Below are 15,356 nucleotides of genomic sequence, written 5' to 3' on the forward strand. Positions count from 1 at the left end.
CTCTGTCTGCAGTCAATTCGGACGCGCCAACTCCCCGCGTTGCATAAGATGCCCCAGCTAACCCATCTGAAAGCTACTCGAATTCTTCGCCAAGAGAGTGCGAGACGGAGAAGGGGAGACAGATAGTGAAGCATTGACATAATGGGTAGCGGAGCAAAAGGAAGAACTATAATGGAGGTGGGAGCTGACGGGGTGGCTCTATTAACAATAGTCAACCCTCCGGTTAATTCCCTCTCCTTTGATGGTACTTTTTCCTTAGTCGCACTCCCCAGATCCTGTCCATTTACATTCCTCCCCCCACTACCGACTTCATTGTAAAACCATATTTTGTGATTTTGTTTTTAGCTTTTTGTTTTTCTTCCTGGGTTTTTGACTTTTTGTTTTGTCACAAATATGTGCATGGACTAATTAGGGGACTCTTTCTGCTTGTTTTCTTTTCTTTTCTTTCCTTTCCATAGAGTCTTATTATTCATGGAGACAATTGAACCTGCAGGGATAGTTGGGAGTTTTCAGTTCTGGGGTCCCTATATTGATATTCACTTGACTTCTGATTGAATTTACCAATTTTTTTGGCAACCGCTACTGGGGTCGTCGTATATGGGTGCCTTACTTATTATTTTGTTTGAAAATAACATAATAATTGGTAGTGGGAGACTTGGAGGGTCACTGATTGAGAAATGCAGGATGAAATGCGAAATGTCCCAAACTGTCCTCGGGAACCGTACCCGAGGCTGGTGCTTGTAAGGTGTTTTTTGGGAACTTGATTTGTGGGTGGAGGATGATAACTGGATGATATGATATTGCAGCTTGATAAAAAACGTATTCGTATGTGCCTGGTTTTGTTTGTACATAAAGGAGGTTTTTTGGAAGAAAAAGTAATTTACTTATTGCCCACTTCAATTGGTTGTTGATAACTTGATACTGTTACTTCAGTTGTAATATGGCATTAGATATTGTCACGACTAGGTTGTGAAATTAAAACTTTTAAGGGGATGTTTGGAAACAATTTCCATCTCTTCCTATCTTATTTCCTTCTCAAATATCATTCAAACACAAACACTTTCAAACTAATCATTACAACTTTTTCAAATTAGTTATTACAACTTTTCCAAAATTTCAAACAAAAAATAATTCAACATTTTTAAATCCCAAAACAAAAATTATATTAAAAAATTATATTCTAACAATATTTTAACTTTATAATATTTTTTATTCAACTTTTTCTCTCTTCTTTCCCAAAACCCAATAAATACTTAACTCAAACCATTTTACTACTATTCACAAACTATCTTATTAATATTCACAAAATTATTATCTCATTTCATTCTCCAAGGAATCCCCTAAGTTCAGGTGTTTAGGCCTCAACCTCCTACATTTGTTGAATTATGCGGGCAACAGCATGCCTTAATATTTCTTGGAAATAATACATCAAATATATTCATTCCCCATCACAGGTTTATTAGTGAATAATTAAATATTTATTGTTCTAAATGTTTGATTCCTAAGGGGTTTTCAAGAGGATTGAGTTGGGAAGGACAAAATTAGATGAATTCCCAACAGCAATTCTCCGATCCCAAGATAACTGTTAATTTCCTTGGAAATATTTTTGGTGGAACAAAGTTCCTACACATCATAGTGATGGATTAGTGCTGTATGTGCAAGGAAAAGTGGTGAATTGCTTCACTGCAATGTGCATTCTACTTTTTTAGAGTTTATGATTCTTGTATCTCTCCTCTCCCCTAATTGGTTGTACCCCTCTGTGCTTTTGATGAAATTCAACTTATTTATTGACAAAAGAATTGAAGTCACATTGGAGCAATATAATCCAGCCTCCATGTACCTCATTTCCTGTCATTAACTTATTTCCAAAAAAAAAAAAAAAAGAAGAATTGAAGCCACATTGGAGCATTATAATGCTGCCTCCATTGCCCCATTTTCTCCCTAGTTTGAGTAGGTGCAGGGTAAGAACTGGACAAACTTTTGTGTTTCAGTAGTATTATTACTAAAGATAATCTTGCGTTGTCTTCACAATGCTATTGAATTTTTAATTAGCCTGATAAAGTAATGTAATCTCTCTCTCTCTCTCTCTCTCTCAGTGTTATGCAACTTAAAAGACAGTTATGAGCAGGCACTAAGAAGGGATGATGTGAAAGCAATCGTCATTACAGGTGAGTATGAGAATATGTAAATTTCTCTTTGTTGAGCATTGGTTTTGATTGAGATATGAATCTAATATCTTATGTGAGCAGGTGAAAAGGGCAAGTTTTCTGGTGGCTTTGATATTGCAGCTTTTGGAGGAACTCAGAGGGGATTGAGTATGTTAGCCGTTTTTTTGTCTCGTATTCCGCTAATTATCTCTTGTTTGCGGAAATGAGTTTCATTATGTTTTATCAGGGGAGGGAGAAGAAAAGCCTGGCTATATATCAATAGAGATTATCACTGACACTTTTGAAGGTACACATTTGGATTTTTTTCTCGATCCTCATACTTTAATAGTTGCTCTTCCAAGACAGTGCTTGATTAATTTTTTTACTATTTGATCACCTACTTTGTTTTTCAGCTGCAAGAAAGCCTTCTGTTGCTGCCATTGATGGCCTTGCCTTAGGTGGAGGATTAGAGGTTGCAATGGTATGTATTGCCATTTCTCTTGAACAAGGGACCTTCTCTATTAAACTTTTGAGTACAAGCCTCATACAAGCCCTTTGTAAAAAAGTGGGTCCCGCTAATAAAGAATAGAGTTTTTACACTTTTTTAAGGTGGGGTCTACTTTTTTATTGTCAAGATAAGGTAAAATGCGATGTATGAATGGCCGAATCAATTGGCCTTTGAGTGATCTGTATATTATATAGAAACTTTACAAGAGAACTATACATGGGAAGAAACTAATTATCGAGTGATTCTAGCATTCTTAGCCTTATAAGGAAACTATATTCTGTACAAGCCTAAGTAACGGAAGTAAAGATGAGATAAGGAAAGAAGAATAGAAGGAAACTATATTGATGATGGACAGTGCTGTCCATTGACAGCCCCCCTCAAATTGATGCGGGTTGATCAACAAGCATCAATTTGCCACTTAAGAAACAGTGTCTATGGCGAGTGAGAGCTTTGGTGAAGATATCAGCAATTTGTAGTTCAGTGGGAACATGGGGGAGAGTGATAACACGAGCTTCAAATGCTTCACGGATAGAATGACAGTTGACTTCAATATGCTTCGTGCGCTCATGATAGACAGGATTGGCTGTGATTTGAATAGCACTTGTATTATCAGCATGTAGTGGTGTAGGATCGGTCTCAGAGAAATCTAGCTCAGCAAGCAAACCTCGAAGCCAAATAATTTCGGAACAAGCAAGAGACATTGCCCGATACTCAGATTCTGTAGATGACTTAGAGACTCTGTCTTGCTTCTTACTCTTCCAGGAGATCAATGCATTACCTAAGAACACACACCAACCAGTAATAGATCGACGTGTATCAGCACAACCAGCCCAATCAGCATCGCTATAAGCAATAAGGCGATGAGAATTGCCTGCAGGAAAGAATAAGCCACGGGCAGAGGTGCCCTGAACATAGCGTATGATCCTACGGACAGCAGCCAAATGAAGATGACGAGGGGTCTGAAGAAACTGGCTGACTTGTTGTACTGCAAAGGAAATGTCCGGTCTAGTAATGGTGAGATAGACAAGACTACCTACTAACTTCCGGTATAAACTGGGATCCTCAAGTAAATCACCCTCCTCTTTGCGAAGCTTGACATTCAATTCCATGGGAGTATCAACCGAAGTGGCCTCTTGTAGGCTAGCTGTAGCCACCAGGTCACTAGCATACTTATGTTGATTGAGTGAAATACCAGATGAACTACGATGCACCTCAAGACCAAGAAAATATGTGAGAGACCCAAGGTCTTTCATATGAAATGACTCAGAGAGATGAGTCTTGAGCTGGCCAAGTAAAATAGAGTCGGAACCAGTAATCACAATATCGTCAACATATACCAAAAGAACAACAATACCCACATCTGATTTCCGAAGAAACAATGAAGTGTCATACTTGCTCTGCTTGAATGAGAATTGTAATAAAGCGGTTCGAAATTTATCAAACCAGGCCCTTGGAGCTTGTTTGAGACCATAAAGAGAGCGACGAAGCTTACACACATGCGAAGTCGAAGGAGTACTCAGTCCCGGTGGTGGTTTCATATAAATACACTCTTTAAGATCCCCATGAAGAAAAGCATTCTTGACATCCATCTGATGTAGTGGCCAATCATTAGAAGCAAAGAGCTAGAATCGTACGAACAGTAGTCATCTTAGCCACAGGAGCAAAGGTCTCTTCATAATTGACACCATATTCCTGATTATTCCCAAGAGCAACAAGTCGAGCTTTGTAACGATCCAAACTTCCATCAGATCGAACCTTGACTGAGTAAACCCATTTGCAACCAAGAGGAGCAATTGTTGGAGGGCATGGCTCAATGTCCCAGGTATGATTGGCCTCTAGAGCGGCAATTTCTTCCTGCATAGCTTGTTGCCAACAGTCATGCTTGGCAGCTTGTGAGTAGCATGTGGGAATATTAAAATTGGATAAAGCAGCAGTAAGAGCTGAAATAGAGGTCCCAGAAGGAAAACCATACCTATCCGGAGGTACAGACACTCGAGGAGAGCGTCGTACCAAGGGCTCTGGAGGTGCTGCAACTGACTGGTTCTGGAGCATGTTAGGATCAGATATCGGGTGAGCCATGGGAAGAGACTGTGGGCGGGAGCGTCTCGTATACACAATACCTGGTTTAAAGCGAGAGCGGACAGGAGGAAGATTTGAGAGTTGCTGCTCAAAGGAGGGGAGGACCACAGTGGAAGAAGAGGGCACAGATGACACAGGAAAGAAATGTTGATTTTCAAAGAAAATAACATTCCTAGAAATGCGTGTGCGATGTAAATTAGGATCATAGCAAACAAATCCTTTTTGACACACATTATATCCCAAGAATGCACATCTAACAGATTGAGCAGATAATTTATGTCGCTCATGAGGAGGTAAATGAACAAAGCATACACAACCAAATGTACGAAGATTATCATAACTAGGTTGCTTATCAAACAAGCGGAAATAAGGAGACTCCATGTGTAAGACTTGGGAAGGTAAACGATTAATCAAATGAGTAGCAGTTTTCAGAGCCTCGACCCAGAACATGGATGGAACAGAGGATTCTAACAAGAGGGTACGTACCATGTCAAGAAGAGTGCGATTTTTGCGTTCGGCTACTCCATTCTGTTGGGGAGTAGCGGGACATGAACGTTGATGAATAATACCTTTAGAAGCCAAGAAAGCCTGAAACTCATTAGACAAATATTCACCACCAGAATCTGTGCGTAATGTCTTAATAGTCGCAGAAAATTGATTGTCAACATATGCTAAAAACTCAGTGAAAGTACGAAAAACCTCAGATTTGGAATGAAGGAAATAAACCCAAGTAAATTTGCTATGATCATCAATGAAAGTCACATAGTATTTAAATTTCTCATGTGAACTAACAGGGGAAGGTCCCCAAACATCACTATGAACAAGATCAAAGCAGTGAGAAGCTCGACTAGCATGCAAAGGAAAAGGAATAGTTTTGCTTTTACCAAGTTTACAAGAATCACACTCAAGAGATAAAGACAAACGTTCTTTATTACCAAGAAAACCAGAGTTCAATACATGAGATAAAATCTGAGTATTAGGATGGCCTAAACGACGATGCCACACCATACTTAGATTAGGAACATTATTACAAGCAAAAGACGTAATAGAAGAAACTGAAGAAAGTGCTGGAACAGGTAAAAATAGTGGAAACAAACGCCCCACTTTAGGTCCCTTCGCGATCGGCTCCCCCGTTACCTGGTCCTGCACAACACAACCATCACCAGAAAATTTAACAGCGCAATTGTTATCCACTAATTGACCAACAGAAATAAGATTCGTGGAAAGTTGAGGAGCAAGAAACACATCAGTAAATGTCGAAGAGGCATCTCCGACAGCAGCTATGGGCAAAGAACTACCATTGGCAGTTTGAATAGCAGATTGACCAGCATAAGGTCGAACATGACACAGAGCAGTGGGCGTATTTGTCATATGATTAGAAGCTCCCGAGTCTACGTACCAGAGTTTAGTAGAATTTTTACCTTGAAACCCCATCACAGACAATGCTGAAATTAGCATCTGTTGCACCATTTCAGGAGTGCAATAAGTTGCTGCAGGAGATGCAAGATCAGAGGAAACACCTGAGGAAGAGTCATGTACTGCAAAAGTCGCTGAGGGATAAACAGACACAGAAGTCTGAAATGCGTGAGCCTGACGATTCTGGGGACGGATACGACATTCTTTGATAATATGTCCCTTTTTCTTACAATAAGAACAATATTTTTTAGGACAATTTGCAGCAATATGCCCATAGGCCTTGCAGCAGAAACACTGCAAATTTTTAGAAGTCATAGGTGATCCGTGTCCTTGGGCAGCATAAGCCACAGTCGCTGTACCAGAACTACCATGAGATTGCTCCAGAATAGCTTGAGTACTAAGACGTTGTTCCTCGCGAAGTAACTCACCAAAACAAATATCCAGCGAAGGAACAGGAGATCTGTTCAGTAGAGAAGAGCGAACAGATTCATATTCCGAGCGTAGTTTCATAAGAAACTGATCACGCCGGCTAGTCTCATGAAGCTTCTGAATAGTGGAAAGTGCAGCAACAGGAACATCCGCGATAACCAAATCAGTATATTCATTCCAAAGAGTCAAGAATGCCGAGTAGTAGTCTTGGATGGAAAGACTACCATGTTGAAACATGGCAATCGCATGTTCCAACTGAAAGCGACGAGCATCATTGTCTTGATGATAAACTTTCTTCAGGTAATTCCACATGGATTGAGCGGAGCGATGAGCCCGCAAGTTAGTGACAATATGTGGCTCCACCGAACTAAGAAGCCAAGACATGATCCGAGCATCAAGTACATCCCAAGAAGGCGAAGACGCGACATCTTTGGAGTTTTCAGGATTGGATGTTTGTGCAACATCCGTGCCATCAATATGGCCCCAAAGGTCTTTTCCCTTGAGGAAAAGTTCAAATTGAAAAGCCCAAATAGAATAATTTTTGCCTGTAAATTTGACACATATAGGTGCAGAATCCATTGCAAAAAAAATAGAACTCGAGACGAAAAGAAATTCCAGAATAAACTTAAGGAACCCAAAAAAATGAGTTTCTGCCGACAAATGTGATAAGGCAAAAAAATAATAATACGAAGACCAAAAATTAATTGTGCCGAAATCACCCACTCAGAAACGTAAACAAGAACGCAGGAACAGAAGCCTAGACCTTAAACAGAGCTGCCGAAACACACCACTCCAGAAGAAGAGCGTGTCGATGGAGGAAGGAGATGCCGAGAGAGCCCAAAACCGAGACAGAACCTGCCGAGAAAGGCTACCCCAGAAGCAGAGTGCCGAAAAATACGAAGCTCGTACGTCTGTCGATACACGAGAAATCGAAGATGCCGAGAGGACGACGCCGACACACGAAACCGAGACAAATCGAAGATGCCGAGAGGGACTGCCAAGACACAGACCACGCCGACACACGTAACCGAGACAGAAGACGATGCACGCGGGCAACAACGAAACCGAGAGAGAAAAAAAATCAACCGGCTCTTGATACCATGTCAAGATAAGGTAAAATGCGATGTATGAATGGCCGAATCAATTGGCCTTTGAGTGATCTGTATATTATATAGAAACTTTACAAGAGAACTATACATGGGAAGAAACTAATTATCGAGTGATTCTAGCATTCTTAGCCTTATAAGGAAACTATATTCTGTACAAGCCTAAGTAACGGAAGTAAAGATGAGATAAGGAAACTATATTCTGTACAAGCCTAAGTAACGGAAGTAAAGATGAGATAAGGAAAGAAGAATAGAAGGAAACTATATTGATGATGGACAGTGCTGTCCATTGACATTTATAAGGGCTTGTATGTGGCTTGTCTATTTGGGGCTTGTATAAATCATTTCTCTAAACTTTTCCATATCAGATTTTCATATTTTTCTCTTCCAGGCATGCCATGCTAGAATATCAACACCCACTGCACAATTAGGGTTGCCTGAACTTCAGCTTGGAATAATTCCTGGATTTGGAGGTAAGGCTACATCATCCTTGCTTTTAATGAGAGTACTAGTGGTGGAATCTTTATGTTTTTAATGTGCTGAAGTGGGCTTTTCTGATGAGCATGAGGTTAATATGCATTATGTACTATCTATCTTAAGTACCGCAGTAGTTGTTCTATGTTCAAATCTGAGCTATGGTATTATTGTTTTGCAATGTCTAATGTTATGCAATGTGGGTATCTCCAAAACAAGGATACAAGATACATATTTTTTTTATTATCAAAATCTAGATAGTTGATTTATTATTTGTATTGCTCTTCCAACATGTGGAAGAGATTTTAGAAGGTGTTACTTTTAATTTGCACCTTTGTAGGGTTGTCGAGTTGGCACATAGGCAGTTATTTTAAAGGACAACGTTCTAGGGCTGTTGAATGTTAGTTAGAGGAAAACATGAGATGGCTTATTCGAAAAAAAAAAGAATGTATACACAAGAAAACATGAGATGGCTAATTAAGGCATTGCCCTAGTACACAGGAAGTATATACAAGAAAACACCTAATTACATACTAGGAACTAGAAAATGATACAAGAAGGTCATGAACACCAGTTCTGTTCAGTACAATAGCAGAAAACCAAACATAAATACATACAAACATAATCAAAATATTTATTCAATAATCGTTATAGGTTCCATCGAACTTGGTCATGCTATTTTAAACAATAAGCATGATTGCTTCTTCTGAAGGCTCTGCCGATATACATCTGATGGGAAGACCCTTTTAAAGCATCGGTCATAATCATAAACTAGACCTTCTGGATGAAAATAGAATTGACAAATGGTGCTGCCAGTTTGTATGATGTTAGACTTCATTTTGGAGACTAGTTTTTTATATACTCTTTAATTACATAAAAAAATGAAGGGAATAGAAACATATAGAGAAGTCTTTGATGAAATTCTCTGTCATTACTACTCACATTTTGTCACATACTCTTGATATGGCTCAGGAACACAACGGCTTCCACGTCTTGTTGGCCTCTCAAAAGCTCTTGAAATGATGCTGGTTTGTTTTAATTAGTATTTTCTTTTTCTTGACACTATTGATTTGATTGATGGCCTCATAAAGTATAGTAATCTCTCTCTAACCCCCTGGGTGCATGCTTGAATAGATGTCTAAGCCAGTCAAAGGGCAGGAAGCCTATACTTTGGGTCTTGTCGATGCCATTGTTTCACCTGATGAGTTGGTAAATACTGCACGTCAGTGGGCCTTGGATATATTGGACCGTAGAAGACCATGGGCTGCTAGTCTTTACAAGACTGACAAGATAGAGCCCCTTGGAGAAGCAAGGGAAATATTTAAGTTTGCAAGAGCTCAGGTCCGGAAACAGGCTCCCAATCTCAAACATCCATTGCTTTGCATTGATATCATCGAAGAGGGTATAGTTTCTGGTCCTCGGGCTGGACTTTGGAAGGTCCTTATCTGTCTCTATCATTCTTTGACTTCCCTTCAAAAAGCAGTGACATGCAACTGCTTGATGTTTTGTCTGATATTGGCAGGAGGCTGAAGCTAGTCGAGCGCTTCAACATTCTGACACTTCCAAGAGTTTGATCCATATCTTCTTCGCTCAACGCCGAACATCAAAGGTTTGAAAATGAAGTTTTTATTTCCAGAGCCGGTTTGATCCAAATGTCCAGAAAAGCCTTGCTGATTTACTAACGAGATCTACTTTTTGTCAATTTACTTTGGACTTAATTCTTCTATAGTTGAAACTTGTTTGTACTGAATTTAGGGGATTTTTTCAGACAGACGGCTGGTTATTATAATTTGTTGGTTTAGATTTTGAATAAAGCTTTCACTACATATCTAGATGAATTAAGTTTATAGCAGTTTGATTTGGTTGGGAGCCATGTTGGGTAGTAGAATGTTATGTATGAGGATATTTCTCCCAATTGCAAAGAGCTCTGCTGTTTATGATTCTGCTTGTGTACTGATAAAAAAAAAAAAAAAAAAAAGATTCTGCTCTTGTGTGTAGTTTAGCTGCCCATTTAGTGGACAGCCCAACCTGGGTTGTTAAACTGTGTTGCTTGGGTAAATATTAATCACATTTGTGTTTCCAAAGAAACTTGTGCTGAGCATGAGAATAAGTAATTGTAGGTTCAGCTTCAGGTTTTAGAGATTTGTTGAAGATTGGTAGTTCTGATCCTTGTATCTCATAAATCTGGATCTTGGATAAACCCATTCTTTTATTAATCTAATAGTCTTGTTCAATCATAACTTTTGGTTGTTCATTCTTTTCTCTAACGTAATGTCTTATTGATTCTGTCTTATGTCATTGAATATTTCGGTTACACTATGACATTACAAATTTGATTCTGCATACTTTTGACCTACGTATCTTCTAGTTTTTGCTTTCCTAAGATCGTCTCTTCTCATACATTAAACAGGTACCTGGAGTTACTGATATTGGTTTAGTGCCAAGACGAGTAAATAAGGTTGCTATTGTTGGAGGAGGGCTAATGGGCTCTGGCATAGCAACAGCATTGATTCTCCGTAATTATCCAGTCATCCTTAAAGAAGTAAATGATAAGTTCTTGCAGGCTGGGATTGGTAGAGTGAGAGGTGAGGCTAGAATTCCATACGAAGTTTATAGTTTCTAATTAGTTTCTGGGGCTGAAATTTTCAGTTTGACTTTTGTTTCGAAAAGTTTTATAGTTTTTCTGCTTCGTTTACTTCCTGAAAAAGGTATTCCTCTTTAGTTTGTCTGGTTAAATAGCTTCTACTCTGGTAGGCACAAAACTCGCATTGGTCTTTGTATTTAAAATGTTAAATTACTTCTTGTAATATATTCCTTTTCATCCAGCCAATTTGCAAAGCCGTGTGAAGAAAGGGAAAATGTCTCAAGAGAAGTTTGAGAAAACCATCTCTCTTCTCAAAGGTGTTCTTGACTATGAAAGGTTTAAAGATGTGGACATAGTGATTGAGGTAGTCCACAATGCATTGTTTTGCCCTTGTCATTGTCTTTTTTATTCAGAAACTGAGGAAAAAAGGTGTTGAGTCTTTGTTGTTGATGCATGGAACAGGCTGTTATTGAGAATCTTTCTCTAAAGCAACAAATTTTTGCTGATCTTGAAAAGTATTGCCCACCACATTGCATACTTGCAAGTAACACCTCCACAATTGACTTGAACCTGATTGGAGAAAAGACAAGATCCCAAAATCGGATTGTTGGAGCTCATTTCTTTAGGTAATACCAGATTTACAGCTATTCTTCCTGTCTGAAACTTTGTTTTGCTCAACCTTATAGTTATTATGCTTTTTATGCAGCCCGGCTCATGTCATGCCACTTCTGGAAATTGTTCGTACTGAGCAGACATCTCCCCAAGTGATTGTTGATTTGCTAGATGCTGGTAAAAAGATTAATAAGACTCCAGTGGTGGTTGGGAATTGTGCTGGCTTTGCTGTCAACAGGATGTTCTTCCCTTATCCAGAAGCTGCTGTTTTGCTTGTTGAGCATGGTGCAGATCCCTATCGAATTGATCGGGCAAGTACCAAGTTTGGAATGCCAATGGGACCGTTCAGGTAAAACGAAAGGGAAATTAGTACCAGTCGTCTTGATCCCTTTGTTGCTTCTTGATCTAGTTTCTTGCATTTAACTGGCTTTTATATTTTACCTATCCAAAAAGAGGGGCTTTTATATTTAATTACGTCCATGCAGATTGGCTGACCTGGTTGGTTTTGGTGTTGCAATGGCAAGTGGCATGCAATATGCTGAGCATTTTCCTGAGAGAACTTATAAATCAATGCTTGTTCCACTTATGCAGGAGGATAAGAGAGCAGGTAATTTTATTTATTTTTAATGAGAAGTGAAAGATCAAGTGGTTATCGTGTTCATTTAAATCTATCAAATTCTATATGGAGCTTTAAATATTTCTTTGTTTACCATGCACTCTTTTCCAGGTGAGACTACCCGCAAAGGGTTCTATATATATGACAAGAACCGCAAAGCTAGCCCAGATCCTGAATTATATAAATATATTGAGAAGTCAAGGAGCGTTTCTGGGGTAACCATTGACCCTAAGGTCTCTCTCTCTCTCACTTACTCATACCTACACACCCATACACATTTTATTATTACATAACCTAGATTTGGTGACTCACCTGATTTACTATTCAGCCGATCTAATGCTGCAATAGTAAACCTCAAATGGTGGTCTTCTGAAACATAGTATGATATAAATCGTGCAATATAGAAGTCACCCGTCTCCCTCATTTTTATTTTTATTTTTTCAATTTGAACTTGTCCACAGGTAGTGAAGTTATCAGACAACGAAATTGTGGAGATGATATTCTTCCCTGTGGTGAATGAGGCCTGTCGAGTACTGGCTGAGGGTATCGCAGTCAAAGCAGCAGACCTTGACATAGCTGCTGTTATGGGCATGGGTTTCCCACCTTACAGGTTTGTAAATCTCATCGATTTTGAATCAGTTGTTCTCAACGCCATAAGTCTTGCTAAACCTGTTGGGGCACATTTGATCAGGGGAGGTATAATGTTCTGGGCTGATTCTCTTGGATCCACTTACATTTATTCAAGATTGGAGGAATGGTCAAAGATGTATGGAGAATTCTTCAAGCCTTGTGCCTATTTGGCTGAAAGAGCTTCCAAGGGTGCTCCTCTGGTGAGAATCCGAGACCCAATTGTCTATCCTCCAAATATTTAAAAAAAAAAAAAAAAAGTTCAGGTTTACAAGAAGTAGAATAATTTACAAGAAGTGAATCCGTGGCTTTAGGGGCTTATGATTGCCTATATTTTTCATATGGATTCCTGCTGTAAATTCCACTATTGGGGAACTCTTCTGTTTCCTACTTAATTTTGGGGTCAAAGAATCACAAACTAATCCGCTTTCATGCCACAAAGCAACATTAGATAATGGAAAGAGTTTATTATGGCCTCATTTGGTACGAAATCAGCTGGTTTGTAGAGTAAATTACTTTATTTTAAAATCATTAATGTAACCGCATGCATGGCTGCCCCCTTGCTCACTGGTATTGCCTCTCTAATGGTTCTTGCACTGTTTCCTTGCAGAGTTCTCCAGTGGAGCAAGCAACATCTCGTTTGTAGGATCGATTTCCTTAGCACATGCTTGGTAAAGAATTTCCTTATCATCATTATCCTTTTCTAATCAGCTAAATAATGTGTACAAATTTTTTGAGTAATGTTATAATGTTACTCTTCATCTTTAATTTGTTATCTTTAGTCAATCTGATAAATTTGAGGTTGTTTTTTCGATCTCAACCACTTATATAAAAAAATTACTTAAGTATGTGATGGGTAATGTTACATGTCGTTGTGGAGTGCGCAAGCGCCGTGTAGTCGCTTTGAAAAAGAGTGGGGTCGATTATTAAAAAAATTATTATTTTTTCATGTGTCGTGTTTATTCATTTTTTTTAAAGTGATTGTACGGCACTTACGCACTCACGACTACAACTATCATTTCTCTTTACATATTGTTGCTACTTTATCCCGATAGCTCTTGCAATTGTAAATAATCCACATCTTGGTATTCGATTCATATTGAAGGTTAAAAAAGAAAGGAAATATATATATTTTCCTTCATTGATTTTGTCCAATTTTTATGAAAACTATACAATTAGCTTGATATCATAATTTCTTTGGAAAACGAAAATAAACATTAAGAAAAAATAAATGTGACAAATGAATACAAATCAAATAAAATTTTAGTTTTTAAAAAATTAACTAAAATATGACTAGAATATATTATCAAATTTAGAAAACTTTGTTAATTAGAAGCGTAAGACCACTCCTCCAAGTGTTCTTTCTACAAAAAAGATTTGAGATTTCTAAAATCGCCCCAAGTATCCCATTATGTGTTTAATTAGCTAGACATGCAACAATGGGTATGAGATGTGAAATTACTACTTGTACCAAAAGTTTAATCTGATAGGAAGATGTAGATTTTATTATTTATTTTATATTCTAACACTCATTCATTTGTAGGCCAGACTTCCTCTCAATGAGTATGTTCAATAAGTAGAATATTTAATTAAATATGATAGAATATAAAATCGGAGTTCGAATTCAGGATCTTTGCTCTGATACCATATGAAATCATTATTTGCTTTTAAAAAAAGTGGTGATTTCACATCAGAATCAATAATCAATATACTTTTCTACGTCTTGAAGCCACCTTGGTATCCTTGTAATCTAGATATGAACAAATGCATGAAACTGATTGCAGAGTTGTGTCGAATGGACCTTTTAGCAATGGCAAAAGCTCAAAAAGTTTCTTGGTTAAGGATGAAGAGAATGATGAACTTTTTAAAGTGTTAGTTGCTTACAAGTTGGTCTGTTAGCAAATAGATGCACGTTCTTATTCCCCATGAGAAATGTGTCAAATTTAATTGAACAAATAAATGCTAAAAAAAATCATAATATGCATGTCTATAATGGTCTAACAATAACCTATATCAAAGTGAAAACCATAGTCTAGATAGGATGGGAAAAAGAAGATGGTCCAAAAAATGCAATTGAACGGAAAAATGTCACAGGACGGGAAAATGAAGATAGGGTGGAAAAATGCAATATATAACACCTGAGCCTTCAAATTTCTAAATTAGAAAAGTTAGGGTTATACTAGAATTAAGACTTACATATTTAGAAAGTAGAGTTGGACTAAGTCCAACAACTGGGCTCAAGCCCATTAGGGCTGAGCCCACTAGGACGAGTGAGGGTGAGCAAGCCCAAAGCACCATGCACGAGATTAAGCCTTCTAGATTAGTACAAAAACCTACTTCAACTCCTAATCCAAACATAACTTTTAATTCAAACACAACTCCTAGTATGATATAAGCATCATTCAAAAATCCTAAACCCGAGTATGTCACAAGCACAGGATCAAGTATGCCACAAGCACAAAAACTAAGTATGATATAAGCATGAAACCGAGCATGACATGGCATTGCACCAAGTTAACATAGTTATAGGCGAGGAATAGGGAAAACCAAGAGATTTAGACAAACTGAGAAGTCCACGCATGAAACATATCACACATAATGATTAAGGATTTAGAAAGTTACATGATTGCTTAAACCATTTTACTATTCTACCTATTATATATTAATTAATAATCATATTCTAATTAAATTAATATATTACTAATTCGAATTAATATATCAATTGTGATAAAATATGTGATAGAAATAAATGAAGAGA

At 38.0% G+C, this 15,356-nt stretch overlaps 1 protein-coding gene across 1 annotated transcript; it reads left to right on the plus strand.

Moving 5' to 3' along the window:
• Positions 1-7: 7 nt before the first annotated feature.
• On the plus strand, positions 8-13,366 carry LOC108994835 (glyoxysomal fatty acid beta-oxidation multifunctional protein MFP-a-like). The gene is made up of 18 exons (XM_018970224.2): positions 8-244; positions 2,097-2,168; positions 2,250-2,315; positions 2,395-2,454; positions 2,561-2,628; positions 8,077-8,158; positions 9,132-9,187; positions 9,294-9,596; positions 9,682-9,768; positions 10,570-10,744; positions 10,986-11,107; positions 11,206-11,369; positions 11,450-11,704; positions 11,841-11,962; positions 12,083-12,204; positions 12,433-12,581; positions 12,663-12,801; positions 13,209-13,366. The coding sequence occupies exons 1-18, from the start codon at positions 142-144 to the stop codon at positions 13,242-13,244; spliced, it is 2,181 nt and encodes a 726-aa protein (XP_018825769.1). The 5' UTR covers positions 8-141; the 3' UTR covers positions 13,245-13,366.
• The last annotated feature ends 1,990 nt before the right edge of the window (positions 13,367-15,356 follow it).

This window comes from Juglans regia, chromosome 12 (assembly GCF_001411555.2).
Source record: "Juglans regia cultivar Chandler chromosome 12, Walnut 2.0, whole genome shotgun sequence".
Classification (NCBI taxonomy): domain Eukaryota; kingdom Viridiplantae; phylum Streptophyta; class Magnoliopsida; order Fagales; family Juglandaceae; genus Juglans; species Juglans regia.

What these genes read in the sequence shown, in the direction of transcription:
- LOC108994835 (XM_018970224.2), top strand. Translation starts at nt 142, where the DNA reads ATGGGTAGCGGAGCAAAAGGAAGAACTATAATGGAGGTGGGAGCTGAC. An exon ending in AAGCTCTTGAAATGATGCTG is followed by an intron (nt 9,188 to 9,293) that starts GTTTGTTTTAAT and finishes ATGCTTGAATAG; the next exon opens with ATGTCTAAGCCAGTCAAAGG. An exon ending in CTCGGGCTGGACTTTGGAAG is followed by an intron (nt 9,597 to 9,681) that starts GTCCTTATCTGT and finishes TGATATTGGCAG; the next exon opens with GAGGCTGAAGCTAGTCGAGC.